The sequence below is a fragment of the Squalius cephalus genome, assembly GCF_949319135.1.
Source record: "Squalius cephalus genome assembly, chromosome: 12".
NCBI lineage: Eukaryota > Metazoa > Chordata > Actinopteri > Cypriniformes > Leuciscidae > Squalius > Squalius cephalus.
The window spans coordinates 37,941,556-37,968,998 of record NC_137133.1 but is presented as its reverse complement, the minus strand read 5'-3'; the positions used below and the strand labels follow the sequence as shown (position 1 = coordinate 37,968,998).

The 27,443-nt window shown below is 39.4% G+C and overlaps 3 protein-coding genes and 1 long non-coding RNA gene across 4 annotated transcripts; all 4 read left to right on the top strand.

Moving 5' to 3' along the window:
• The first annotated feature begins 985 nt into the window (after positions 1–985).
• LOC307168752 lies at positions 986–19,104 on the top strand. Its single transcript, XR_013822968.1, has 3 exons — positions 986–1,052; positions 12,569–12,619; positions 18,715–19,104. It is a non-coding gene; the product is annotated as an uncharacterized lncRNA (long non-coding RNA).
• Positions 1,780–2,997, top strand: LOC307168594 (zona pellucida sperm-binding protein 4-like; the record flags this gene model as incomplete). Its single annotated transcript, XM_079888723.1, has 5 exons — positions 1,780–1,966; positions 2,043–2,235; positions 2,305–2,452; positions 2,540–2,612; positions 2,698–2,997. 5 exons carry the CDS (start codon positions 1,780–1,782, stop codon positions 2,772–2,774), a joined length of 678 nt encoding a protein of 225 aa, XP_079744849.1. The 3' UTR covers positions 2,775–2,997.
• Positions 13,619–14,636, top strand: LOC307168593 (zona pellucida sperm-binding protein 4-like; the record flags this gene model as incomplete). Its single annotated transcript, XM_079888722.1, has 5 exons — positions 13,619–13,820; positions 13,897–14,089; positions 14,159–14,306; positions 14,409–14,481; positions 14,560–14,636. Exons 1-5 carry the CDS (start codon positions 13,634–13,636, stop codon positions 14,634–14,636), a joined length of 678 nt encoding a protein of 225 aa, XP_079744848.1. The 5' UTR covers positions 13,619–13,633.
• Positions 19,105–19,443: 339 nt separating the features above from the next.
• LOC307168750 (zona pellucida sperm-binding protein 4-like) lies at positions 19,444–20,457 on the top strand (the record flags this gene model as incomplete). Its single annotated transcript, XM_079888989.1, has 5 exons — positions 19,444–19,645; positions 19,722–19,914; positions 19,984–20,131; positions 20,223–20,295; positions 20,381–20,457. The coding sequence occupies exons 1-5, from the start codon at positions 19,459–19,461 to the stop codon at positions 20,455–20,457; spliced, it is 678 nt and encodes a 225-aa protein (XP_079745115.1). The 5' UTR covers positions 19,444–19,458.
• Between the last annotated feature and the right edge of the window lie 6,986 nt (positions 20,458–27,443).

Genomic DNA, 27,443 nt, shown 5'->3' with positions numbered 1-27,443 from the left:
TTCTGGGAGTTGTTGTCTTTCATCCACATGAGCCAAAAATACATTTTCTGGCTTTTCTCTAGAAGGCTCTAAATTCAAAAATAATTTCACATTTCTACTACATAAATGACCCATTTTAAATACACATTCATCTTTCCAGAAGTGAAGTATCCCTTGAAACTTTCTTAAAATATACAGGCCTGTTGCCATGAGAAAACTATGATGTGTTTCAAAGAAGAAAAAAAAACCAATCCAGAATAGCTAAAACATCTAATATAAAAAGGCTGAATTCAGAAGGGCAGAAATAGTACTAGCATACTATTCTGAATTCAGCTCAATGTGGTTTTATGTATGTTCAAAAGGGAAAAATTGACTTTTAAGAAACAATAGAATCACCTAGTTGCATAAACTCCCACTCGTGCAAGTCTGGAGAATCATGACTGTTAATGAAGAGGGAGGGATTATCATTAATTAGCCAAAGTCTGTAGAGTACAAAAGGACCAAAGGGCAGCACCTCAGCAGTGTGACTAGGTGTTGAACAATGGCAGGAAGTTGGTGTGCTGTTCAGTCTCTGGCACTTTGTGTTTGGTTCTGTGCGTTCAGTCATGCTGTTCCGAAGTGGAGTGATCTGCCCCAGAATCCTCAAGCGCTGATGTTCCAGCAAACTGACCAGCGGTTTCAAAAGCCAGTTCAGCAGCAAGCTAGTCAATGGTTTCCTCAACAGGTTCCAAAGCCAGTTCAACAGCAAGCTAGTCAATGGTTTCCTCAGCAGGTTCCAAAGCCAGTTCAACAGCAAGCTAGTCAACAGTTTCCTCAGCAGGCTCAACAGCAAGCTAGTCAATGGACTCGGCAGGTTCAAAAGCCAGTTCAACAGCAAGCTAGTCAACAGTTTCCTCAGCAGGTTCAACAGCAAGCTAGTCAATGGTCTCCTCAGCAGTTTCCTCAGTCAGTTCAACAACAACAAGCTAGTCAACAGTTTCCTCAGCAGGTTCAACAGCAAGCTAGTCAATGGTCTCCTCAGCAGTTTCCTCAGTCAGTTCAACAGCAAGCTAGTCAACAGTTTCCTCAGTCAGGTCAACAGTTTGCTCAGTCAGGCCAACAGCAAGCTAGTCAACAGTTTCCTCAGTCAGGTCAACAGCAAGCTAGTCAACTGTATCCTCAGCAGTTTCTAGCTAAGCAGCCAGTGGCACAGGCAGAGCCCCTTGACAAATGTACTGTAGCTGATTATGAGCAGATTCAATGTGGACCACCTGGTATCAGTGGTGCTGAGTGTGCTGCTATCAACTGCTGCTTTAATGGACAGCAGTGTTACTATGGGAAGGCAGGTAAGAGTGGAGTCAATGTAGAGGCATTCATGTTAAACTGATCCTCAGCAATAACCTGCTCTTGTAACTTGTTCCAGTCACTGTCCAGTGTATAAGAGATGGTCAGTTTGTGGTAGTGGTGGCTAGAGATGTTACGCTGCCTCGATTGAGCCTGGATTCAGTCCGTCTCCTGGGTGGAAGTGATCCAGCTTGCAGTCCTGTGGGATCCACACCTTTCTTTGCTATATACCAGTTCCCTGTCACTGCATGTGGCACAAGCATGATGGTGAGTAGCTGCTTGTGGTTTTGTTCTGCATGGCTTAGAATGGATTGGATGTCAATGTTACTATTTGCAGGAGGACAGTGGGTATGTGGTGTATGAAAACAGAATGACCTCCTCATATGAAGTGGGTATCGGACCACTTGGTTCCATTACAAGGGACAGCCATTTTGAGTAAGTGATGTATGCTCTATCATAAATGTGAATCATTGACAAATGCTACAAGCTCACTGTTTGTTGTCCAGGCTTCTCTTCCAGTGTAGGTACTCTGGTACCTCTGTGGAAGCTCTGGTTGTGGAGGTCAACACCGTTCCTCCACCTCCACCAGTAGCTGCTCCTGGACCCCTCAGGGTGGAGCTTAGACTGGCAAATGGTCAATGTGTCACCAAAGGCTGTGCAGAAGGTAAGTGTTGGTCCCAACTTTGCCTGAAGCCTTTCTAAAACTCCAGTTTCTAGTTAAACACTGCATTCTTCCTAAGGGGATGAGGCGTACACGTCCTACTACAGTGATGCTGATTATCCAGTTACAAAAGTCCTGCGGGAGCCTGTGTATGTTGAGGTGCACATTTTGGAGAGGACTGACCCCAACATTGTCCTGATGCTGGGACATTGCTGGGCGACATCAACCCCCAGTCCACTCAGTCTACCCCAATGGGATCTTCTGGTTGATGGGTGAGTATGGCCAGTCTTTATCCATCTAGTGTGCTGTAAGGCATTTCTGACTGCCTCTTTGCCTTTCAGATGCCCTTACCAGGACGATCGTTACCTGACCACATTGGTTCCAGTGGCTGGATCATCTGGTCTTCAGTTCCCGACCCACTACAAGCGCTTTATTGTGAAGATGTTCACATTTGTTGATCCAGCATCACTGGCTCCTCTGCAGGAAACCGTATGCTCTGCAGCCTTACCTCAACCCTTAATATTAGTGCTTTTTTTTTAGTCAATATTATGGCTAAACCCTTTCCCCCTCTGTTAGATCTTCATTCACTGTAGTACAGCGGTGTGCCATCCCTCTTCTGGCTCCTGTGAGCAAAGCTGCACTAGGAAAAGTGAGTGCTTGCTGTAAACTGACTTCAGGAAACATGCGACTTTGGTATTTAAATGCTCCTCATGCTTGTACAAATTCTTTTACAGGAAGAGACACTCCCATCAAGACCATCTCTAGTGGGCAAACTGTGGTGTCTAGTGGAGAGGTTAAACTGGTCATGTGAATTTCGATTGAATAAATTGCATGAAACCCAACAGGGTCTCTTTGGTATTGATTTTCAACTGGAGTTGGAACTTTCATGACTGTTCAGTTTATTTATTGGGCCACACCACTAAAGTGAAATTCCATTTTTCCTTTACCAATGTTCATTCTGACTGGGGTGCTTGACTTGAATTAAACAAGCCAAGTTTCTGCCCAAGCCATTTTACAAGCTCCAGTTGTTAACCTGGGCCGCTATGCTTCTGTATAGCTCAATATTTTGTTGCAGATTTGTTTCCTTGCATTTTTTTTTTTTTTTTCTTCAACCATTTAATTCTGCCAAGGAATAAAATATATAAAGGTAACTGGGTTTTTTTATTTTTTATTTCACAATTCTTTTCTTGCAATTCTGAGTTTACATTAATCAACTTATCTGGCAAATAAACCCTGCATATGAGTTGACTTTCTCTTGGTCAAATGAAAGTGCAATAACTCTGATGAACTGTAAAAATGTCAAATTAGAATAATCATGATTCAGTTTAACCATTATTGTGGAGCCCTACCCCCCTTTTATGTGAAGGGCTTTTAAATCCTTTATGCAGGTAATGAGCTCAGTTGGCCCATGAGGAGCTGGAATGGAGAGCTTGAGCTGGCTGTCGGTCACAGAGGGCTTTGCTCTAACACCACTCTCATGATGTTCGTGTGCATCTCCAGACCACAGTGAACATAGTCGGGGAAGTGAGTCCCAATCTCAGTCACAAACTCAATGCCAGCAGACAGGGTCAAAGCAAATTTCCTCTGTATAGTCATTAATTCATGTTAGTATATTACCAATCAAAAGTTTGGATTAAGATTGTTTTAGCATTTATTTGATAAAACAGTAAAATTTGTACAATTTTATTACAATGTAAAACGGCTGTGTTCTATGTGACTATATAGTAAACTTTAATTAGGGGCCAAGCCCCTATTTGTCATTTTTATTTTTCTTATTCCTCCCAAATGGGAGTCTATGGCAGCCCAATTAACGGAACATAGGAAAATTATGAAATTTGGCACACTTGTAGGGATGGTAAAGAATAGTAATTGGACCAATTTTGGAGTCTCTTGGACCAACTCTATAGTGTTAACTTTTGAACTTTTGATCTCGAAAAATGAAATTTAGTACACATGATTTCTCTCAATATGCAGATCACATTCAATGTCTTACAATAAGAGTCTGCCCATTACAGTAGTGACTTTTTTTTTTTTTTTTTTTTTTTTTTTTTTTTTTTTTTTTTTTCTCCTTTAAATTGATAAATTCTTACGAAAATTGGTTCAGATTATCTTTGGACTGAGCTGCACATAAATGATTGAACAGATTTTTTTTAATTCATCTTTGTTCAAAAGTTATGATGTCAGAAATTTAACAAGGTCGACCCAAAATTGGTTCTGAGGCTTTATCTTGGCTAAACGTTAATCAAGCGAAACGAAAATTGGTACCCTTTATCAGAACCATGATCTGAGGGACCATTCCAAATTTGGGAACAATGCCACCTACAGGTCATGAGATCTGAAAAATGGTTATTAATGCTCATAACTTTTGAACAGTTTGTCAGAAAATCATAATCTTTGGTGTCCATGGATTCCTTGTGTCATGAAAGGATTGGATGAACCGCGTGTCCACCATTTTGAATTTGGACATAATTGCAATATCTTTTAAACAATTTCACATTTCTTCACAAAATTTGGTAGGAATCATCAAGGGTATGTCCTGAAAGTACCCAAGATGTTTGAACACAGTGCCACCTTGTGTTCCAGAGATATACTTTTTTTTTTTGCAAAAATGCTTATAACTTTTAAAAACATTGTTTAAAATTTGATTTATGTCATTATGTTCCTTGGTTTTTGCCGATTCCGACGATATCTCTTTTGTCCGCCATAATGAAGAAAATGAAAAACTGTTGACAAATTTTGCTCAATTTTGTAAAAAAATTGGCTCAGATGATCTTTGGACCAAGGTGCACAGACCAGAATGGAGTTTTGATATTCACCACCGTTCCCGAGATATTCGTCTTCAAAGTTGACCTTGCTAATTGGTTAGCATGCTAACCAGATGCCATTCTTTCTAATGTGGCTATTCAGCTATCAGGTTAACCATATGTCACATTAGTATTAAACTAGCTTAGCATGCTAATCTGGTTAACATGCTAAGTAATGCTGTTGTGTTTTCAGTTTCACACCGAAGGCTCTCCTCTGCAGTTCGGTGAGTCAGCGTCAACTGAGTAGCGTAAGCTGTTAAGTCCTGTTGAGTCCTGTGTCGGACAACTTTATAATTATAATTGTATGTAATGTTGTGTCATTTTAATTCCTTTATTATCTGAGTAAGCGTTGTACTAATCTTTCTTCCTCTGTTGTATGTTTTGTTCATTCTGTGTTCTGTTCATTTTGAGTTCATTTTCACCTGTACTTCCATGTATGTTCAATTTCTGCTGTTTTTGCTTTTCTGGGGCTTGGCCCGGAAATTGCTGCTTGCAGCTATATTTTATTCCTGTGATCAAAGCTAAATTTTCAGCATAATTACTCCAGTCTTCAGTGTCACATAATCCTTCAGAAATCATTCAATATGATGATTTGACGCTCAAGTAATATTTCTGATTATCATCCGTGTTCAGCCATTTTTTTTGTGGAAACCGTGAAACACTACCATTTAAAAATGTTGGTCAAGTAAGATTTAAAAAAATGAAATGAAAATTATACTTTTATACAAAGAGGCATTAAACTGCTCAAAAGTGACACTAAAAACATTTATAATGTTACAAAAGATTCTATTTCAAATAAATGCTGTACTTTTGAACTTTCTATTCATCAAAGAATCCTGAAAAATACAAATATATCACGTTTCCACAAAAAAATTACTTTTCAACATTGAGCTGTGGTTGGTAAAGCTGTACTCACGTCAATGGGGATCATCTTAAGGAGATTGTGAATTATCTTGCCATCTTTTATATCAAGATACCCAAGTTCAGCACCCAGAAGCTTGAGGTACACCATTGCTTCAGGAGCATCCTGGGCCTTTAAGTTCTCGATAAGCTTGTTGACATTATGACTGATTTCACTGACCATGTTTTGAGAAGCCTACAGGACACAGAAGAGATTGAGATTGGAATACAGCTGTAAAGAAATACATCCATTTGCAACTTTCACTACATTTAATACCTGTCGCTTCTTCCTATCGTTTCCCATGAACGGCAGCATGTTGTCTAAGACCTCATTGAGTTCGGCGGGCATCTTGTCGGTGGCATATAAGGTGGTCTTCGTGATAGTATCTGGGAAGAATCCATCGTCACCAAAGAGAGCCTCCACAATGGGCTCAAAGCCCTTTCCCTCTATGCCAATCTGAAAGCAAGAATCAAAGACATTAGGGCTGCTTGATTATGGCAAACAGAATTTGGCAAAAATCAAACAGATTTCATAGGGCCATAATCAATCTCCAGCATGACCTCCCTTGGAAGTTCATTAAGAGATTCAAAGATCATGTTTCCCTCTAAAGATCCAAGTCTGTAGTACCGACAGAGTTCGTTTGGTTCCATGAGCATTTCAATATCATTGGCTTGAAAGGCCTCTCGAATCTAACAGGAGCTGTGGGTTTATTTAACAGCTCACCTCGTCAGGTAAAGGAATCTGTCTGTAGACCTGGACCGCGGCCTGTTGGACTGCAGGGGAGGCAGCCGGCTGTTTGATGCATTGAATAACAGACGACTGCAAAGCAGGACGCGCAGCTCCCAGTGCAGCCACCATGTTGCCAATGACCTGTAATAGACTTTTAGGGTAATCTAACGAGACCAATTTCATGATGTTTGACCAAACCGTTCAGCAGTTATAAGCAAAAACTCAATTCTTCATTTCTCTTGACCAGTAGATGGTGCTATGCCACAAATGTAGAAGTACAATGGAGTCATGATTATGATGACTTGTACCAAGTTTCGTCCCAATATGCTGAAGCATTGGAGAGTTATAGCCTAATGTCCATTTTGGCGTGTCTAATACATTGTACAGTATGAGTACGATTTGGTCTATCAAAAATAATTTACAAGGTTTTTCCTTAAAATACATGCACACATTACTCTGAAGCACAACAGTTACTGTACAGTGCTTGGCATTGGTCGAAAAGAATACAAAAAATGACTTTTTGATTGATCCCTTCTTATGGATTAGGATGGCAATAAAATTACCAACATGACCTTGGTGTTCGTCAAAAAACAGACGGGGATTTAGCCTGGAATTTTTATGCAGATAGTGGGAGAAAAACTCAGACATTCTGGAATCAGACGGCAATAAAATCACAGTCTAACTCCTGTAAATGTTGCGTCCCCATGAGAAACAATTACCATCTGAATAGGGCTTTAGTTGTAGAGTCTGAAGTTGAATTTATTAGCATGTAGGAATTTGTGTGAACATACCTTCAAAGAAAGAAAGACGTGTTCCTGGTCACCTGTGCAATCACCGATCTGTTCAAGGGCGTAATCAGCCACTGCCTGGATCTCACTGGTGACTCCATCCGTCTCAAAGAGCCTTGGGTCACACAAAGAATAAAGATGTTGTTTTGATGAAAAGTTCACTTGCGTGAAACATGGACAACAGTCAGTGAGACAAAACTAATTTGTCTGAAAATGTCTTTTCACATGGTTGCAAATTAAAAAGTACTATATTTATGCATTTGGCAAACACTTTTATCCACTGTATTCAAGGTAAACATTACCAAACTTTTGGAATAATAACATTGTACATGCATTCCCTTGGAATGGAACCCAAGATCTTGGCTAATTCTTAACTGTTTGAACTACAGAAATACTACCAATTGGTAAAATTCAACTCATATGTTAGTTGACGATTTATTTTTTACCTTAATCTAAAGTTTTCAATGTAATACATTACTACAGCAGTCCCTCACCTTCTCACAGCATTGCTGAGAGCGTAGTAGATGGGTTTGCTTGGCTTGAACTTTGCCATCGCCAACATTTCCTTCACAATGACGCGGGAGGACCGGGGGATCATTCCCATGGCATATACAGCAGCGTCAATCTCACCCGAGAACTTGTCAAAGGTCCTGAATATCTGCATGACAGCACTGCTGCATTCTGGTGCACCACACTGTAGCAAAGCCTGGTACGTCAAAGACTGAGAGATTTCCAATGCCTCGGGAACAACAGCCGTCAAGGTTTCAGCTTCCATCTTGCGGATCACGCCTACGAGCTTGTGGGCCAAGTGGGCTCTCTTACGTCCATCGTGGGCTCTCTTACACACAACTCTACCTCTCATTCCAACCAGAGGATCTGAGGGACATTTCTTGCTGGATGAAGGACCACCACCTTCAACTCAACCTTGTGAAGACAGAACTACTAGTAGTCTCGGCCAACCCAACACTTCAGCACAACTTCTCCATTCAGCTATAGGCTCATCAACCTTAACTCCTCTCAGGACAGCCAGGAACTTTATAGTTGTGATTGATGATCAGTTGAACTTTACAGACCACATTGCTAGAACTGCTCTGTCCTGAAGATTTGCCTTATACAACATGGGGAGGATCAGGTCCTTCATATCGGAGCTATACAACTCCTGGTCCAAGCTCTTGTTCTCTCCAGACTGGACTATTGTAATGCTCTCTCCTTCCAGCTTCACTGTCAAACCTCTGCAACTGATCCAGAATCCAGAAGAGTGTCTTTATCGAGCTGAAGAGACACACGTCACTACTCTCCTCATAAACTTGCTAAATTAAAAAATCTAAATTATGACTTATGTCAATTTCTACTATTTATGTCATGATTTTGAATTTTCAATCTCATAGGACTTATGTCCTAACTTTGACTATGAGATAAAAATGACTTTTCTCTTATAATTATGACTTGTATAATTATTCTGTATAATTATTATTTTGACTTGTCAATTTCGAATTTTATTTTCTTGATTTTGACTTTTCAATCACAAAATTATGATTTAGTATGTTGCAATTTCACATTTTTATCTCATAATTATAACTTTTTTTTACCTAACTTTGACTTGTCAAAACTGATATAAAAAGCCACAATTATGACTTTTAATGTAATAAGTTTGACTCTTATCTCATCATTATGACTTTTTTACTTTTTATGTCATAATTATTCTGTATAATTATTATGACTTAGTATGTCAATTTTGACTTTTTATGTCATGATTTTGACTTTTCAATCTCAAAATTCTGACATCATTTAGACTTTTTGTCATATTAAGATTTACTAAAGCATGATACTTTATCTCATGTGGCGGAAATGGGTTTCCATATGGATTTCATATGCATCTCAACAATGTATCCTATTAAACTGGAAAAAATAATTCTCCGATATTTGAATTATTTAAACAAATCAAAAATGATAATTGAGTATTGAATGTGTTTTAAGGACAAATCTCACTTAATTTTAATGTACATGTCATTTTGCATCTTCAGTAAATGTATTTTATTACTTATACTGGAAAAAATACAGAGAAAGAAAATCCCTTTTTGCAGTGCAAATATCTGATGGAAAAAAAATTAAAAAGTTGGTCAGAAACTAATTGTGAAATTTCGATTTGTGCTATTCAGACTGAGCGGCAGTAGAGATACTTACTGGACATGGCGATGGTCAAAAGCAGCAGAAGCTCAAAGTTCAATGCGAAAGGAGATATTTTCTTTTACAGAAATTGTTTTTTAGGACCACCACAAATGACTCATAGGGACTACAATGAGCTTCTTCCCGGGTTGGTGACATCACAAACCCTCAAATTTACATAAACCCCGCCCCCGGGAACAGCAACAAAGGGGATGAAGCCATGTTGGGCTGCTTTAGAGAAGAGGAAGAGTTGTCTTTGACTTTACACCCCCGAAAAAGTTTGTCATAATGCTGACAAACTTAGAGAGGTTAAAATTTATTTTAACACTGTTCCTGAACATTATCGTCAATTATTATTTGTAGTAGTGTTTTCAATTAGCAGTTCCAATTATAAGCTTAATGTATTTGCTATGATAGCTATGATGTAAAGCTTTGTCTCATTTACAGTAATTACAGTATTGATGTACTCTTCACTGTAGCTTTTGTAAGCTCTTGATTTTGTTAGACTGTTCATCGCCCCTTAGGAAAATAAACCATATTTTTGTGATCGATTACTGTTTGTATTACCATCGTTTTCCGACAAGTACCATGATTAAATGGTGTATTACATCATGAACACCCCAAAAACAAAATCCAGACTTCGTAAAAGGGCATAATAGGACCCCTTTACATGTACACTGTTCTGACAGTCTGGTTGATAATTAGTATTTGATTAAAGTATATTTGAGACTATAGACTATAGATCTGGCTGAACATGAAATGAACATTTTTACATATAACCTCTTCAATGTCCAAGGCCTTGTTTACACCTGGTACTAAGAAGCATTTTTGTAAATCGGATCACAAGTGGACTGTGGTAAATGAAGATGTAAAAAGGGGCTAATATTTTTTGAGCTTTTCTATTTTTGGCCACTTCCAGAGGTAGTCCAACACATTCGACCAAATTGCTTTCATAGAGTAGATGCTCATGTGGTTGAATGTGTTCGAACAGCCACAAAACATAGTGAACTCTACCGCCTACTGACCAAGTAATTAAACATTTTAAGAAGTGCGCTAGCAGGTGTGATTTAAACTTTCTCTGCTTAGCCGGTTTTTCTGTAGTTGCTCAACCATTTCTGTAGGCGGCGCTCGAGCATCCATGGCATCGGTGCATGTTCGTTGGAAATATTTGCCATCAGGATGGATGATTTCATGCTTTAAAGCTACACTGTGTGATTTTTACCCCCATCTAGTGGTGAAATTGTATATGACTACCCAGTGAATATTAATTTCTGTTCCTCTCAATTCCGAGGGCGTTTTCACTCCTACGGTGGCCATATTATTCCAAGATTAACATGGCTTCCAGTTATCACTTCGTCCATGACAATAATAAACAATACGTCTAAAATGAATAAAACTACAGGACAGATGTCAGGAGGTAAACGTCACCCTTGGAATCGGCTATCCCAGCATAATCAGATTAGGCTAACGTTACAATGTGTACAAAGTAAAAGCAATTAAAAATAACTAAAATTTACAGTGTCCTTTTTTTTATATAGCTTAAAAAATTGCGCCTTTATTACCTGTGATCCGTCGCAGCACAGATTTATGTTACAAGGTAAACAATACTTTTTCACCATTGACGCGAGGATGAAGTTATACTGGAGGTCGTTCTGCCGTTATGCACAACCATGCTATGTTTAGACAAGCAACTATAAAACTTCGAATTTACACAAATGAATTACAACAGGCTGAATTACCTGTCGAGAAGAAAGCAGGCAACCTCGGCGTCCGTTTTAAAATCTTTTCTCCTCATGAGCTCTTTCCATCTGGGAAAAGTTACTCCAATATTGACTATGGTCTTGCTGATTTGTCTGTCGCGTTGACGTTTTAATTCTCTCTTTCAAATCTGAGTACGCACGCACACACACACACACACCACACTATCTTTCAAATCTGCCGGCACTCGCGAGCTCGCGAGTAATCTCCCCCTCGCATTCGTCACGGTGTCACTGAGTGAAAAACGCAAAAGGCGAAGCTTGAATTTACAGGCATGTCCCTCTTTGGCTAATGTAGTTTCAAGATGGAGGGGCAACATGGCGACCGGCATTCGAACCCCTCACCCGTATGTACTTTCAATGGCAGATTATAAACTTAAGAGAATACTTTATTACTTGAAATAAATAAATATATATTAATGAGCACATATATTTTTGAAAGAACTAAGTGTTTTTTGCTAAGAATCAACTAAAAAAGTTACACAGTGTAGCTTTAAATCATCAATTTGAGCAGCTCTTAAGGTTCTTATCCAGAATGTGAGATGAAATTCTTGCTGGTATAGCTGTGTTTACAGACTTTGATGAGGCCTGCACTTTTCTTTGAGCTGTCCATTTAGTTGTCATCAGCGGGAAAACCTCTCTCCAGGTTTGCGTATGTTGTTTGGTTATTTCTACAACTAGAACATGACAGCTGCACAAATAGATTTTTAAATGCCAGGCACAGTTTTTATTATATTTCTTACTGTGCTATTGTAATTTTAGGGATGAAAAAAAGAATAATAATACAGACATAACTGAAATGCTGGACAATATTTATGTCTTGTGGGACAAAACACACAATTTCGGGACTGTCCCGCAGAATGACTGTCCCGCGTTTTTTAGTACATCGTTGTTGTTTAATCATACCCTGAATACAGGCCTGCTGCCATGATGTGTTTCAAAGAAAAAGACAATACAGAATAGCTAAAACATCGAATATAATATTCAGCTACTGAAGGATAAATAGGCTTAATTCAGAATGGCAGAAATAGTACTAGCATACTATTCTGAATTCAGCTCAATGTGGTTTTATGTATGTTCAAAAGGGAAAATTTTACTTTTAAGAAACAACAGAATCACCCAGTTGCATAAACTCCCACTCGTGCAAGTCTGGAGAATCATGACTGTTAATGAAGAGGGAGGGATACTCATTAATTAGCCAAAGTCTGTAGAGTACAAAAAGACCAAAGGGCAGCACCTCAGCAGTGTGACTAGCTGTTGAACAATGGCAGGAAGTTGGTGTGCTGTTCAGTCTCTGGCACTTTGTGTTTGGTTCTGTGCGTTCAGTCATGCTGTTCCGAAGTGGAGTGATCTGCCCCAGAATCCTCAAGCTCTGATGTTCCAGCAAACTGACCAGAGGTTTCAAAAGCCGGTTCAACAGCAAGCTAGTCAATGGTTTTCTCAGCAGGTTCAAAAGCCAGTTCAACAGCAAGCTAGTCAATGGTTTCCTCAGTCAGTTCAACAGCAAGCTAGTCATTGGTTTCCTCAGCAGATTCAAAAGCCGGTTCAACAGCAAGCTAGTCAATGGTCTCCTCAGTCAGGTCAGCAGCAAGCTAGTCAACAGTTTCCTCCGTTAGTTCAACAGCAAGCTAGTCAACAGTTTCCTCAGTCAGGTCAACAGTTTGCTCAGTCAGGTCAACAGCAAGCTAGTCAATGGTTTCCTCAGCAGATTCAAAAGCCGGTTCAACAGCAAGCTAGTCAATGGTCTCCTCAGTCAGGTCAGCAGCAAGCTAGTCAACAGTTTCCTCCGTTAGTTCAACAGCAAGCTAGTCAACAGTTTCCTCAGTCAGGTCAACAGATTCCTCAGTCAGGTCAACAGCAAGCTAGTCAATGGTCTCCTCAGCAGTTTCAGCCTAAGCAGCCAGTGGCACAGGTAGAGCCCCTTGACAAATGTACTGTAGCTGATTATGAGCAGATTCAATGTGGACCACCTGGTATCAGTGGTGCTGAGTGTGCTGCTATCAACTGCTGCTTTAATGGACAGCAGTGTTACTATGGGAAGGCAGGTAAGAGTGTAGAGTCAATGTAGAGGCATTCATGTTAAACTGATCCTCAGCAATAACCTGCTCTTGTAACTTGTTCCAGTCACTGTCCAGTGTATAAGAGATGGTCAGTTTGTGGTAGTGGTGGCTAGAGATGTTACGCTGCCTCGATTGAGCCTGGATTCAGTCCGTCTCCTGGGTGGAAGTGATCCAGTGTGCAGTCCTGTGGGATCCACACCTTTCTTTGCTATATACCAGTTCCCTGTCACTGCATGTGGCACAAGCATGATGGTGAGTAGCTGCTTGTGGTTTTGTTCTGCATGGGTTAGAATGGATTGGATGCCAACAATGTTACTATTTGCAGGAGGACAGTGGATATGTGGTGTATGAAAACAGAATGACCTCCTCATATGAAGTGGGTATCGGACCACTTGGTTCCATTACAAGGGACAGCCATTTTGAGTAAGTGATGTATGCTTTATCATAAATGTGAATCATTGACAAATGCTACAAGCTCACTGTTTGTTGTCCAGGCTTCTCTTCCAGTGTAGGTACTCTGGTACCTCTGTGGAAGCTCTGGTTGTGGAGGTCAACACCGTTCCTCCACCTCCACCAGTAGCTGCTCCTGGACCCCTCAGGGTGGAGCTTAGACTGGCAAATGGTCAATGTGTCACCAAAGGCTGTGCAGAAGGTAAGTGTTGGTCCCAAGTATGCCTAAAGCCTTTCTAAAACTCCAGTTTCTAGTTAAACACTGCATTCTTCCTCAGGGGACGAGGCATACACGTCCTACTACAGTGATGCTGATTATCCAGTTACAAAAGTCCTGCGGGAGCCTGTGTATGTTGAGGTGCACATTTTGGAGAGGACTGACCCCAACATTGTCCTGATGCTGGGACATTGCTGGGCGACATCAACCCCCAGTCCACTCAGTCTACCCCAATGGGATCTTCTGGTTGATGGGTGAGTAAAGCCAGTCTTTATCCATCTAGTGTGCTGTAAGGCATTTCTGACTGCCTCTTTGCCTTTCAGATGCCCTTACCAGGATGATCGTTACCTGACCACATTGGTTCCAGTGGCTGGATCATCTGGTCTTCAGTTCCCGACCCACTACAAGCGCTTTGTTGTCAAGATGTTCACATTTGTAGATCCAGCATCTCTGGCTCCTCTGCAGGAAACTGTATGCTCTGCAGCCTTACCTCAACCCTTAATATTAGTGCTTTTTAAAAAAAAAAACATTTTAGTTAATATTATGGCTAAACCCTTTTTCCGCCTCTGTTAGATCTTCATCCACTGTAGTACAGCGGTGTGCCATCCCTCTTCTGGCTCCTGTGAGCAAAGCTGCACTAGGAAAAGTGAGTGCTTTCTGTAGGTTGACTTCAGGAACTGAGAATTTATTTAAACGCCCCTCACACTTCTACCACTTTTTACAGGAAGAGACACGCACATCAAGACCATCTCTAGTGGGCAAACTGTGGTGTCTAGTGGACAAGTTAACCTGGTCAAGTGAATTTAAGTGTTTTAATAAACTTCATGAAACTCAACATGTTTCTCTTTGGTATTCATTTCTGTCATGAGTTGGCAGTTTCATGATTGTTCTTAGTTTGACTTCTGCACTACTAAACCTTTCTTTTGTGCATTGAGATTCTTGACTTGAACTAAACAAGCCAAGTTTCTGCTTAAGCCTTTTAACTTGACTAGAACTTGGCAAATAGTAGTTAACTTGGGGCCCCTGTTCATGTTTCACATATCAAATTAAGGTTTTAGCTTCTGTCTGTTTGAGGCTTTACATATGACTTTATGGCTGGACTAGCATAACTGCAAATATTGATGCCCAAATCCCACTGAGGTCACTTGTTGGCTTTTTGTAATGCTTTCTTAGTCACGCAAGTATAGAATCATATCTTGGGATAAAGGATGAGTGCAGGCAGTGTTGGGTGTAACGCGTTACAAAGTAACGCGTTACTGTAATAATATTACTTTTTTCAAGTAACGAGTAAAGTAAGGGATTACAATTGCAAAAACAGTAATTAGATTACTGTTACTTCCCCGTAAGCAGGCTGCGTTACTGCGTTATACTGCGAGACTGTCTCGCGACGTGAGCCGTGACTCGTGAGTGACAATGACATGAGCGCCGCGAAGTCAGTGGTAAACACTATGGCAAGCGATCGCGTTCAAAAGTCTTTAAACGAAACGCGTTAATTTTGAGGCGTCAACACGCACCGTTTGTCCGTGTTCAGACGTCATGTTTATTCATGAACGATGTCGTAATGGTAAACTGTATGCACGTGCAAACATCAGACGTTATATTTGTTCATGAGGGATAATGCATTGGTACGTTGTGAGTGATGTCAGTCTTATGTCATGATTTGTCATGCCTTTTAAAGTTATTCGTTTAACGTTCTTTCCCAAGGTAGAAAAGTCAACAGCTCTTAGAATGGGTCTTTTATTTTAGCAAACTGCCAAAAAACCTTTTCAGACTGTGTGCAGCTGAACCAAGAAAAGTTTAAGATTGCATGGAGCTGAAAAGCATGAATGGCAGAAGAAAAAGACTGCAATTAAAAAAACAAAACAAGAGAAAATTATTTTAATGCAAGCAATAAAAAACTGCACACATCAGCTGTGGAATAAAAGAAAAGAAATGCATGATCAACTAGATTAAGGCATACTCCTCTCTGTCCACCACCCCCAAAGGTTTCACAAAGTTATTCTTGCCACTGTAACTTATGGCTTCCTAAAGACAGGTTTATGGGTAAATAAATGAATAATAATAAAAAATATATACCAGGGCTCAACATTTAAGCCTTTTCATTTGTCCTTCGGTCGGTCATTCACTTGTCCGAGTAAAAACATTTGTTAGAACAGGAAAAAAATGTGATTTTTTTTTATGTGTGTTGTAAATATAATTTATTCTGAATCAGTATTCTCATCAGTTCAGTCAGCTTTAACATATATAAATGTATATATTTATGATATTTTAACCTTTATAAAGGGCATTTTTCCCTAATCGTTTGCCTCATCTTTCATTTAAAATTCTTAAATTTGATCAATAAATTACAATAGAATAATAAGATGCTAAAGGGCTGTTACCAATCAAAGCATTTAATAATGTAATGAGATTATTTAAAATATTTTTTGAATATACAAATAAGAAATATTATTTATGCATAGAAATATTTATAAACCGCCAGTAGGAGGCGGCAGGCGACCATCTTAATGAGTGAATCATTGATGCAATGTGCATAAAGTTAAAATACCGAAACTAATAAAACAAATTTTAAAAAAGAATGTTTCATTTGATTCAATTTTAGATGATGGAATATGCAGAAAGAATAGAAGCAGAAAGGTCTATTGCTTTATAGCGTATTCATTTCGTGCATCATGTTTTTGAAAAGTAACTAGTAAAGTAACTAGTAAAGTAACTAATTACTTTTGAAAATAAGTAATCAGTAAAGTAACTGGATTACTTTCTTGGAGAAGTAATCAGTAATCAGTAACTAATTACTTTTTCCAAGTAACTTGACCAACACTGAGTGCAGGTTGATACTGATTTTTATTTCAAATTTTTTTCAGGGTAGTCCCAGTAATGTAGACTGCTTTCATTTAAGCATTAATCCCTTAACTGTTGTATCCAAACTAGGTAGCTGTCCAAGGCCTTGTTTACACCTGGTACTAAGGAGTATTTTTTGTAAATTGGATCACAAGTGAACTTTGGTAAATGAAGGTGTAAAAAAGGGGCTAATTTTATTTTGAGCTTGTCTATTTTTGGCCACTTCCAGAGGTAGTCCAACACATTTGACCAGATTGCTTTCATAGTGTAGATGCTCATGTGGTTAAATGTGTTCGAACAGCTGCAAAATGGTGTACTCTACTGCCTACTGACCTTGTACGTAAACATTTTAAGAAGTGCGCTAGCAGGTGTGATTTAAAGGGATACTTCAGCGTTTAGCATTAAGCTTTGTATCAGTAGAAAACCTGTAGTATTTTCAAGTTACCGTGCTTCCCTCCCTCATATCCCCCTGAGACAAGAGATTTATGTATTTTTTGTCTGGAAAAAATTCTCAGATGACGCAAAAATCGGCATTTTGCGTCATCGGAGGATATTTTTTTGGCCAGAGGCTAGAAACTACAGCCAGTAGTAGGAGCTAGTTCCGCATGTTTTCAACCCGCCCATAGGGGGTGGGATCTCACTCACAGAATGTACAAATAGTGTCAGCCATCTTTTTTTTTGGAAGCTAAGCTAACAGGCTCTTGTTCTGTGGAGAAAGCTGAGTAGTAGGGGTTACCATCCTCTTTTTCCCGGACATGTCTGGCCTTTGCTTTCTACAGTCGCCATTCATTGTTTACATGCACACCATTTGTTGCAATCTAACTGAATTCATTGCAATTGGTGAATCTGAATGTAGTGTTTTCTTGAACGCCAAACAAGTGATCGGCTGATGTGCGTTTTAGCATTGCTAAGAGAATTCCCGCTACTCCGGGAGAGACAGCCTACGAGACCAGTGCGTCTCACAGGTGTCGCTCATCAGTAATCACGCCACCGGCCTCGCGCCGTTCTCCCGCGCCCCTCAGCCTCGTCCTGCTCGCCACAGTAAACATAATGAATGGCGACTGTAGAACGCAAAAGCCGAATCCCGGACATTTTGGGCGATCTCGAAATCCAGGGCAGACTCGTCATGGAGACTCACTATAAAACGACGTCTTTTAAGTTTCGAGTCAACTAGTAGCCTAGCCTAGTTGTTTAACTGCGCTCTCTTACCAGCTTACTGACTTGGGAGTGGCCTCGTAGGGCAGCGAAGCAAGTGCATTCTGGGAGTTGTTGTCTTTCATCCACATGAGCCAAAAATACATTTTCTGGCTTTTCTCAGTCTAGAAGGCTCTAAATTCAAAAATAATTTCACATTTCTACTACATAAATGACCCATTTTAAATACACATTCATCTTTCCAGAAGTGAAGTATCCCTTGAAACTTTCTTAAAATATACAGGCCTGTTGCCATGAGAAAACTATGATGTGTTTCAAAGAAGAAAAAAAAAAACAATCCAGAATAGCTAAAACATCTCATATAAAAAGGCTGAATTCAGAAGGGCAGAAATAGTACTAGCATACTATTCTGAATTCAGCTCAATGTGGTTTTATGTATGTTCAAAAGGGAAAAATTGACTTTTAAGAAACAATAGAATCACCTAGTTGCATAAACTCCCACTCGTGCAAGTCTGGAGAATCATGACTGTTAATGAAGAGGGAGGGATTATCATTAATTAGCCAAAGTCTGTAGAGTACAAAAGGACCAAAGGGCAGCACCTCAGCAGTGTGACTAGCTGTTGAACAATGGCAGGAAGTTGGTGGGCTGTTCAGTCTCTGGCACTTTGTGTTTGGTTCTGTGCGTTCAGTCATGCTGTTCCGAAGTGGAGTGATCTGCCCCAGAATCCTCAAGCTCTGATGTTCCAGCAAACTGACCAGCGGTTTCAAAAGCCAGTTCAACAGCAAGCTAGTCAATGGTTTCCTCAACAGGTTCCAAAGCCAGTTCAACAGCAAGCTAGTCAATGGTTTCCTCAGCAGGTTCCAAAGCCAGTTCAACAGCAAGCTAGTCAACAGTTTCCTCAGCAGGTTCAACAGCAAGCTAGTCAATGGTCTCCTCAGCAGTTTCCTCAGTCAGTTCAACAGCAAGCTAGTCAACTGTATCCTCAGCAGTTTCAGCCTAAGCAGCCAGTAGCACAGGTAGAGCCCCTTGACAAATGTACTGTAGCTGATTATGAGCAGATTCAATGTGGACCACCTGGTATCAGTGGTGCTGAGTGTGCTGCTATCAACTGCTGCTTTAATGGACAGCAGTGTTACTATGGGAAGGCAGGTAAGAGTGTAGAGTCAATGTAGAGGCATTCATGTTAAACTGATCCTCAGCAATAACCTGCTCTTGTAACTCGTTCCAGTGACTGTCCAGTGTATAAGAGATGGTCAGTTTGTGGTAGTGGTGGCTAGAGATGTTACGCTGCCTCGATTGAGCTTGGATTCAGTCCGTCTCCTGGGTGGAAGTGATCCAGCTTGCAGTCCTGTGGGATCCACACCTTTCTTTGCTATCTACCAGTTCCCTGTCACTGCGTGTGGCACAAGCATGATGGTGAGTAGCTGCTTGTGGTTTTGTTCTGCATGGCTTAGAATGGATTGGATGTCAATGTTACTATTTGCAGGAGGACAGTGGATATGTGGTGTATGAAAACAGAATGACCTCCTCATATGAAGTGGGTATCGGACCACTTGGTTCCATTACAAGGGACAGCCATTTTGAGTAAGTGATGTATGCTTTATCATAAATGTGAATCATTGACAAATGCTACAAGCTCACTGTTTGTTGTCCAGGCTTCTCTTCCAGTGTAGGTACTCTGGTACCTCTGTGGAAGCTCTGGTTGTGGAGGTCAACACCGTTCCTCCACCTCCACCAGTAGCTGCTCCTGGACCCCTCAGGGTGGAGCTTAGACTGGCAAATGGTCAATGTGTCACCAAAGGCTGTGCAGAAGGTAAGTGTTTGTCCCAAGTATGCCTAAAGCCTTTCTAAAGCTCCAGTTTCTAGTTAAACACTGCATTCTTCCTCAGGGGACGAGGCGTACACGTCCTACTACAGTGATGCTGATTATCCAGTTACAAAAGTCCTGCGGGAGCCTGTGTATGTTGAGGTGCACATTTTGGAGAGGACTGACCCCAACATTGTCCTGATGCTGGGACATTGCTGGGCGACATCAACCCCCAGTCCACTCAGTCTACCCCAATGGGATCTTCTGGTTGATGGGTGAGTATGGCCAGTCTTTATCCATCTAGTGTGCTGTAAGGCATTTCTGACTGCCTCTTTGCCTTTCAGATGCCCTTACCAGGATGATCGTTACCTGACCACATTGGTTCCAGTGGCTGGATCATCTGGTCTTCAGTTCCCGACCCACTACAAGCGCTTTATTGTGAAGATGTTCACATTTGTTGATCCAGCATCACTGGCTCCTCTGCAGGAAACCGTATGCTCTGCAGCCTTACCTCAACCCTTAATATTAGGGCTTTTTTTTTTTTTGTCAATATTATGGCTAAACCCTTTTCCCCCTCTGTTAGATCTTCATCCACTGTAGTACAGCGGTGTGCCATCCCTCTTCTGGCTCCTGTGAGCAAAGCTGCACAAGGAAAAGTGAGTGCTTGCTGTAAACTGACTTCAGGAAACATGCGACTTTGGTATTTAAATGCTCCTCATGCTTCTACAAATTCTTTTACAGGAAGAGACACTCCCATCAAGACCATCTCTAGTGGGCAAACTGTGGTGTCTAGTGGAGAGGTTAAACTGGTCATGTGATTTTCGATTGAATAAATTGCACGAAACCCAACAGGGTCTCTTTGGTATTGATTTTCAACTGGAGTTGGAACTTTCATGACTGTTCAGTTTATTTATTGGGCCACACCACAAGTGAAATTCCATTTTTCCTTTACCAATGTTCATTCTGACTGGGGTGCTTGACTTGAATTAAACAAGCCAAGTTTCTGCCCAAGCCATTTTACAAGCTCCAGTTGTTAACCTGGGCCGCTATGCTTCTGTATAGCTCAATATTTTGTTGCAGATTTGTTTCCTTGCATTTTTTTTTTCTCCAACCATTTAATTCTGCCAAGGAATAAAATATATAAAGGTAACTGGTTTTTTTTTATTTTTATTTTATTTCACAATTCTTTTCTTGCAATTCTGAGTTTACATTAGTCATCAACTTATCTGGCAAATAAACCCTGCATATGAGTTGACTTTCTCTTGGTCAAATGAAAGTGCAATAATTCTGATGAACTGTAAAAATGTCAAATTAGAATAATCATGATTATCAGTTTACCCATTATTTTGGAGCCCTACCCCCCTTTTATGTGAAGGGCTTTTAAATCCTTTATGCAGGTAATGAGCTCAGTTGGCCCATGAGGAGCTGGAATGGAGAGCTTGAGCTGGCTGTCGGTCACAGAGGGCTTTGCTCTAACACCACTCTCATGATGTTCGTGTGCATCTCCAGACCACAGTGAACATAGTCGGGGAAGTGAGTCCCAATCTCAGTCACAAACTCAATGCCAGCAGACAGGGTCAAAGCAAGTTTCCTCTGTATAGTCATTAATTCATGTTAGTATTACCAATCAAAAGTTTGGATTAAGATTGTTTTAGCATTTATTTGATAAAACAGTAAAATTTGTACAATTTTATTACAATGTAAAACGGCTGTGTTCTATGTGAAAATATATAGTAAACTTTAATTAGGGGCCAAGCCCCTATTGTCATTTTTATTTTTCTTATTCCTCCCAAATGGGAGTCTATGGCAGCCCAATTAACGGAACATAGGAAAATTATGAAATTTGGCACACTTGTAGGGATGGTAAAGAATAGTAATTGGACCAATTTTGGAGTCTCTTGGACCAACTCTATAGTGTTAACTTTTGAACTTTTGATCTCGAAAAATGAAATTTAGTACACATGATTTCTCTCAATATGCAGATCACATTCAATGTCTTACAATAAGAGTCTGCCCATTACAGTAGTGACCATTTAAAAAAAAAAAAAATTCTCTACTCCTTTAAGGTTTGATAAATTTTTACGAAAATTGGTTCAGATTATCTTTGGACTGAGCTGCACATAAATGATTGAACAGATTTTTTTTAATTCATCTTTGTTCAAAAGTTATGATGTCAGAAATTTAACAAGGTCGACCCAAAATTGGTTCTGAGGCTTTATCTTGGCTAAACTTTAATCAAGCGAAACGAAAATTGGTACCCTTTATCAGAACCATGATCTGAGGGACCATTCCAAATTTGGGAACAACGCCACCTACAGGTCATGAGATCTGAAAAATGGTTATTAATGCTCATAACTTTTGAACAGTTTGTCAGAAAATCATAATCTTTGGTGTCCATGGATTCCTTGTGTCATGAAAGGATTGGATGAACCGCGTGTCCACCATTTTGAATTTGGACATAATTGAAATATCTTTTAAACAATTTCACATTTCTTCACAACATTTGGTAGGAATCATCAAGGGTATGTCCTGAAAGTACCCAAGATGTTTGAACACAGTGCCACCTTGTGTTCCAGAGATATACTTTTTTTTGCAAAAATGCTTATAACTTTTAAAAACATTGTTTAAAATTTGATTTATGTCATTATGTTCCTTGGTTTTTGCCGATTCCGACGATATCTCTTTTGTCCGCCATAATGAAGAAAATGAAAAACTGTTGACAAATTTTGCTCAATTTTGTAAAAAAATTGGCTCAGATGATCTTTGGACCAAGGTGCACAGACCAGAATTGAGTTTTGATATTCACCACCGTTCCCGAGATATTCGTCTTCAAAGCTGACCTTGCTAATTGGTTAGCATGCTAACCAGATGCCATTCTTTCTAATGTGGCTATTCAGCTATCAGGTTAACCATATGTCACATTAGCATTAAACTAGCTTAGCATGCTAATCTGGTTAACATGCTAAGTAATGCTGTTGTGTTTTCAGTTTCACACCGAAGGCTCTCCTCTGCAGTTCGGTGAGTCAGCGTCAACTGAGTAGCGTAAGCTGTTAAGTCCTGTTGAGTCCTGTGTCGGACAACTTTATAATTATAATTATAATTGTATGTAATGTTGTGTCATTTTAATTCCTTTATTATCTGAGTAAGCGTTGTACTAATCTTTCTTCCTCTATGTTGTATGTTTTGTTCATTCTGTGTTCTGTTCATTTTGAGTTCATTTTCACCTGTACTTCTTCCATGTATGTTCAATTTCTGCTGTTTTTGCTTTTCTGGGGCTTGGCCCGGAAATTGCTGCTTGCAGCTATATTTTATTCCTGTGATCAAAGCTAAATTTTCAGCATAATTACTCCAGTCTTCAGTGTCACATAATCCTTCAGAAATCATTCAATATGATGATTTGACGCTCAAGTAATATTTCTGATTATCATCCGTGTTCAGCCATTTTTTTTGTGGAAACCGTGAAACACTACCATTTAAAAATGTTGGTCAAGTAAGATTTAAAAAAATGAAATGAAAATGATACTTTTATACAAAGAGGCATTAAACTGCTCAAAAGTGACACTAAAAACATTTATAATGTTACAAAAGATTCTATTTCAAATAAATGCTGTACTTTTGAACTTTCTATTCATCAAAGAATCCTGAAAAATAAAAATATATCACGTTTCCACAAAAAAATGACTTTTCAACATTGAGCTGTGGTTGGTAAAGCTGTACTCACGTCAATGGGGATCATCTTAAGGAGATTGTGAATTATCTTGCCATCTTTTGTATCAAGATACCCAAGTTCAGCACCCAGAAGCTTGAGGTACACCATTGCTTCAGGAGCATCCTGGGCCTTTAAGTTCTCGATAAGCTTGTTGACACTATGACTGATTTCACTGACCATGTTTTGAGAAGCCTACAGGACACAGAAGAGATTGAGATTGGAATACAGCTGTAAAGAAATACATCCATTTGCAACTTTCACTGCATTTAATACCTGTCTCTTCTTCCTATCGTTTCCCATGAACGGCAGCATGTTGTCTAAGACCTCATTGAGTTCGGCGGGCATCTTGTCGGTGGCATATAAGGTGGTCTTCGTGATAGTATCTGGGAAGAATCCATTGTCACCAAAGAGAGCCTCCACAATGGGCTCAAAGCCCTTTCCCTCTATGCCAATCTGAAAGCAAGAATCAAGGACATTAGGGCTGCTTGATTATGGCAAACAGAATTTGGCAAAAATCAAACAGATTTCATAGGGCCATAATCAATCTCCAGCATGACCTCCCTTGGAAGTTCATTAAGAGATTCAAAGATCATGTTTCCCTCTAAAGATCCAAGTCTGTAGTACCGACAGAGTTCGTTTGGTTCCATGAGCATTTCAATATCATTGGCTTGAAAGGCCTCTCGAATCTAACAGGAGCTGTGGGTTTATTTAACAGCTCACCTCGTCAGGTAAAGGAATCTGTCTGTAGACCTGGACCGCGGCCTGTTGGACTGCAGGGGAGGCAGCCGGCTGTTTGATGCATTGAATAACAGACGACTGCAAAGCAGGACGCGCAGCTCCCAGTGCAGCCACCATGTTGCCAATGACCTTTAATAGACTTTTAGGGTAATCTAACGAGACCAATTTCATGATGTTTGGCCAAACCGTTCAGCAGTTATAAGCAAAAACTCAATTCTTCATTTCTCTTGACCAGTAGGTGGTGCTATGCCACAAATGTGGAAGTACAATGGAGTCATGATTATGATGACTTGTACCAAGTTTCGTCCCAATATGCTGAAGCATTGGAGAGTTATAGCCTAATGTCCATTTTGGCGTGTCTAATACATTGTACAGTATGAGTACGATTTGGTCTATCAAAAATAATTTACAAGGTTTTTCCTTATAATACATGCACACATTACTCTGAAGCACAACAGTTACTGTACAGTGCTTGGCATTGGTCGAAAATAATTCAAAGAACGACTTTTTGATTGATCCCTTCTTATGGATTAGGATGGCCATAAAATTACCAACATGACCTTGGTGTTCGTCAACAAACAGACGGGGATTTAGCCTGGAATTTTTATACAGATAGTGGGAGAAAAACTCAGACATTCTGGAATCAGACAGCAATAAAATCACAGTTTAACTCCTGTAAATGTTGCGTCCCCATGAGAAACAATTACCATCTGAATAGGGCTTTAGTTGTAGAGTCTGAAGTTGAATTTATTAGCATGTAGGAATTTGTGTGAACATACCTTCAAAGAAAGAAAGACGTGTTCCTGGTCACCTGTGCAATCACCGATCTGTTCAAGGGCGTAATCAGCCACTGCCTGGATCTCACTGGTGACTCCATCCGTCTCAAAGAGCCTTGGGTCACACAAAGAATAAAGATGTTGTTTTGATGAAAAGTTCACTTGCGTGAAACATGGACAACAGTCAGTGAGACAAAACTGTAATTTGTCTGAAAATGTCTTTTCACATGGTTGCAAATTAAAAAGTACTATATTTATGCATTTGGCAAACACTTTTATCCACTGTATTCAAGGTAAACATTACCAAAATTTTGGAATAATAAAATTGTGCATGCATTTCCTTGGAATGGAACCCAAGATCTTGGCTAATTCTTAACTGTTTGAACTACAGAAATACTACCAATTGGTAAAATTCAACTCATATATTAGTTGACGATTTATTTTTTACCTTAATCTAAAGTTTTCAATGTAATACATTACTACAGTAGTCCCTCACCTTCTCACAGCATTGCTGAGAGCGTAGTAGATGGGTTTGCTTGGCTTGAACTTTGCCATCGCCAACATTTCCTTCACAAGGACGCAGGAGGACCGGGGGATCATTCCCATGGCATATACAGCAGCGTCAATCTCACCCGAGAACTTGTCAAAGGTCCTGAATATCTGCATGACAGCACTGCTGCATTCTGGTGCACCACACTGTAGCAAAGCCTGGTACGTCAAAGCTATAGGTTCATCAACCTTAACTCCTCTCAGGACAGCCAGGAACATTATAGTTGTGATTGATGATCAGTTGAACTTTACAGACCACATTGCTAGAACTGCTCTGTCCTGAAGATTTGCCTTATACAACATGGGGAGGATCAGGTCCTTCATATCGGAGCTATACAACTCCTGGTCCAAGCTCTTGTTCTCTCCAGACTGGACTATTGTAATGCTCTCTCCTTCCAGCTTCACTGTCAAACCTCTGCAACTGATCCAGAATCCAGAAGAGTGTCTTTATCGAGCCGAAGAGACGCACGTAACTCCTCTCCTCGTGAACTTGCACTGGTGGTCAATCGCTGCTTGATTAATTCTATTATTCTCCTCATTTGTAAGTTGTTTCTGATAAAAGCATCTGCAAAATGATTAAATGTAAATGTTACATGTAAAGTTCTTTATTGTAATGGCATTCAGAAATAAGAAATACCTGCCAATGAAGTGAAAAAAGTAAAATGAATTCAAAAGTTCTTATTGTAGTGCTTGGCACATCATCATTTTTATTTATTTTTATCTCATAATAATGACTTATGTCATAATTATGACATAAAAAATCTAAATTATGACTTATGACAATTTCTACTATTTATGTCATGATTTTGAATTTTCAATCTCATAGGACTTATGTCCTAACTTCGACTATGAGATAAAAATGACTTTTCTCTTATAATTATGACTTGTATAATTATTATTTTAACTTATGTCAATTTCGACTTTTTATGTCATGATTTTGACTTTTCAATCACAAAATTATGATTTAGTATGTTGCAATTTCACATTTTTATCTCATAATTATAACTTTTTTTTACCTAACTTTGACTTGTCAAAACTGATATAAAAAGCCACAATTATGACTTTTAATGTAATAAGTTCGACTCTTATCTCATCATTATGACTTTTTTACTGTATTCTGTATAATTATTATGACTTAGTATGTAAATTTTGACTTTTTATGTCATGATTTTGACTTCAATCTCAAAATTCTGACATCATTTAGACTTTTCATCTCAAACTTTTTGTCATAATTAAGATTTACTAAAGCATGATACTTTATCTCATGTGGCGGAAATGGGTTTCCATATGGATTTCATATGCATCTCAACAATGTATCCTATTAAACTGGAAAAAATAATTTTCCGATATTTGAATTATTTAAACAAATCAAAAATGATAATTGAGTATTGAATGTGTTTTAAGGACAAATCTCACTTAATTTTAATATGCATGTCATTTTTGCATCTTCAGTAAATGTATTTTATTACTTGTACTGGAAATAATACAGAGAAAGAAAATCACTTTTTGCAGTGCAAATATCTGATGGAAAAAAATTAAAAAGTTGGTCAGAAACTAATTGTGAAATTTCGATTTGTGCTATTCAGACTGAGCGGCAGTAGAGATACTTACTGGACATGGCGATGGTCAAAAGCAGCAGAAGCTCAAAGTTCAATGAGAAAGGAGATATTTTCTTTTACAGAAATTGTTTTTTAGGACCACCACAAATGACTCATAGGGACTACAATGAGCTTCTTCCCGTGTTGGTGACATCACAAACCCTCAAATTTACATAAACCCCGCCCCCGGGAACAGCAACAAAGGGGATGAAGCCATGTTGGGCTGCTTTAGAGAAGAGGAAGAGTTGTCTTTGACTTTACACCCCCGAAAAAGTTTGTCCAAAGGCTGACAAACTTAGAGAGGTTAAAATTTATTTTAACACTGTTCCTGAACATTATCGTCAATTATTATTTGTAGTAGTGTTTTCAATTAGCAGTTCCAATTATAAGCTTAATGTATTTGCTATGATAGCTATGATGTAAAGCTTTGTCTC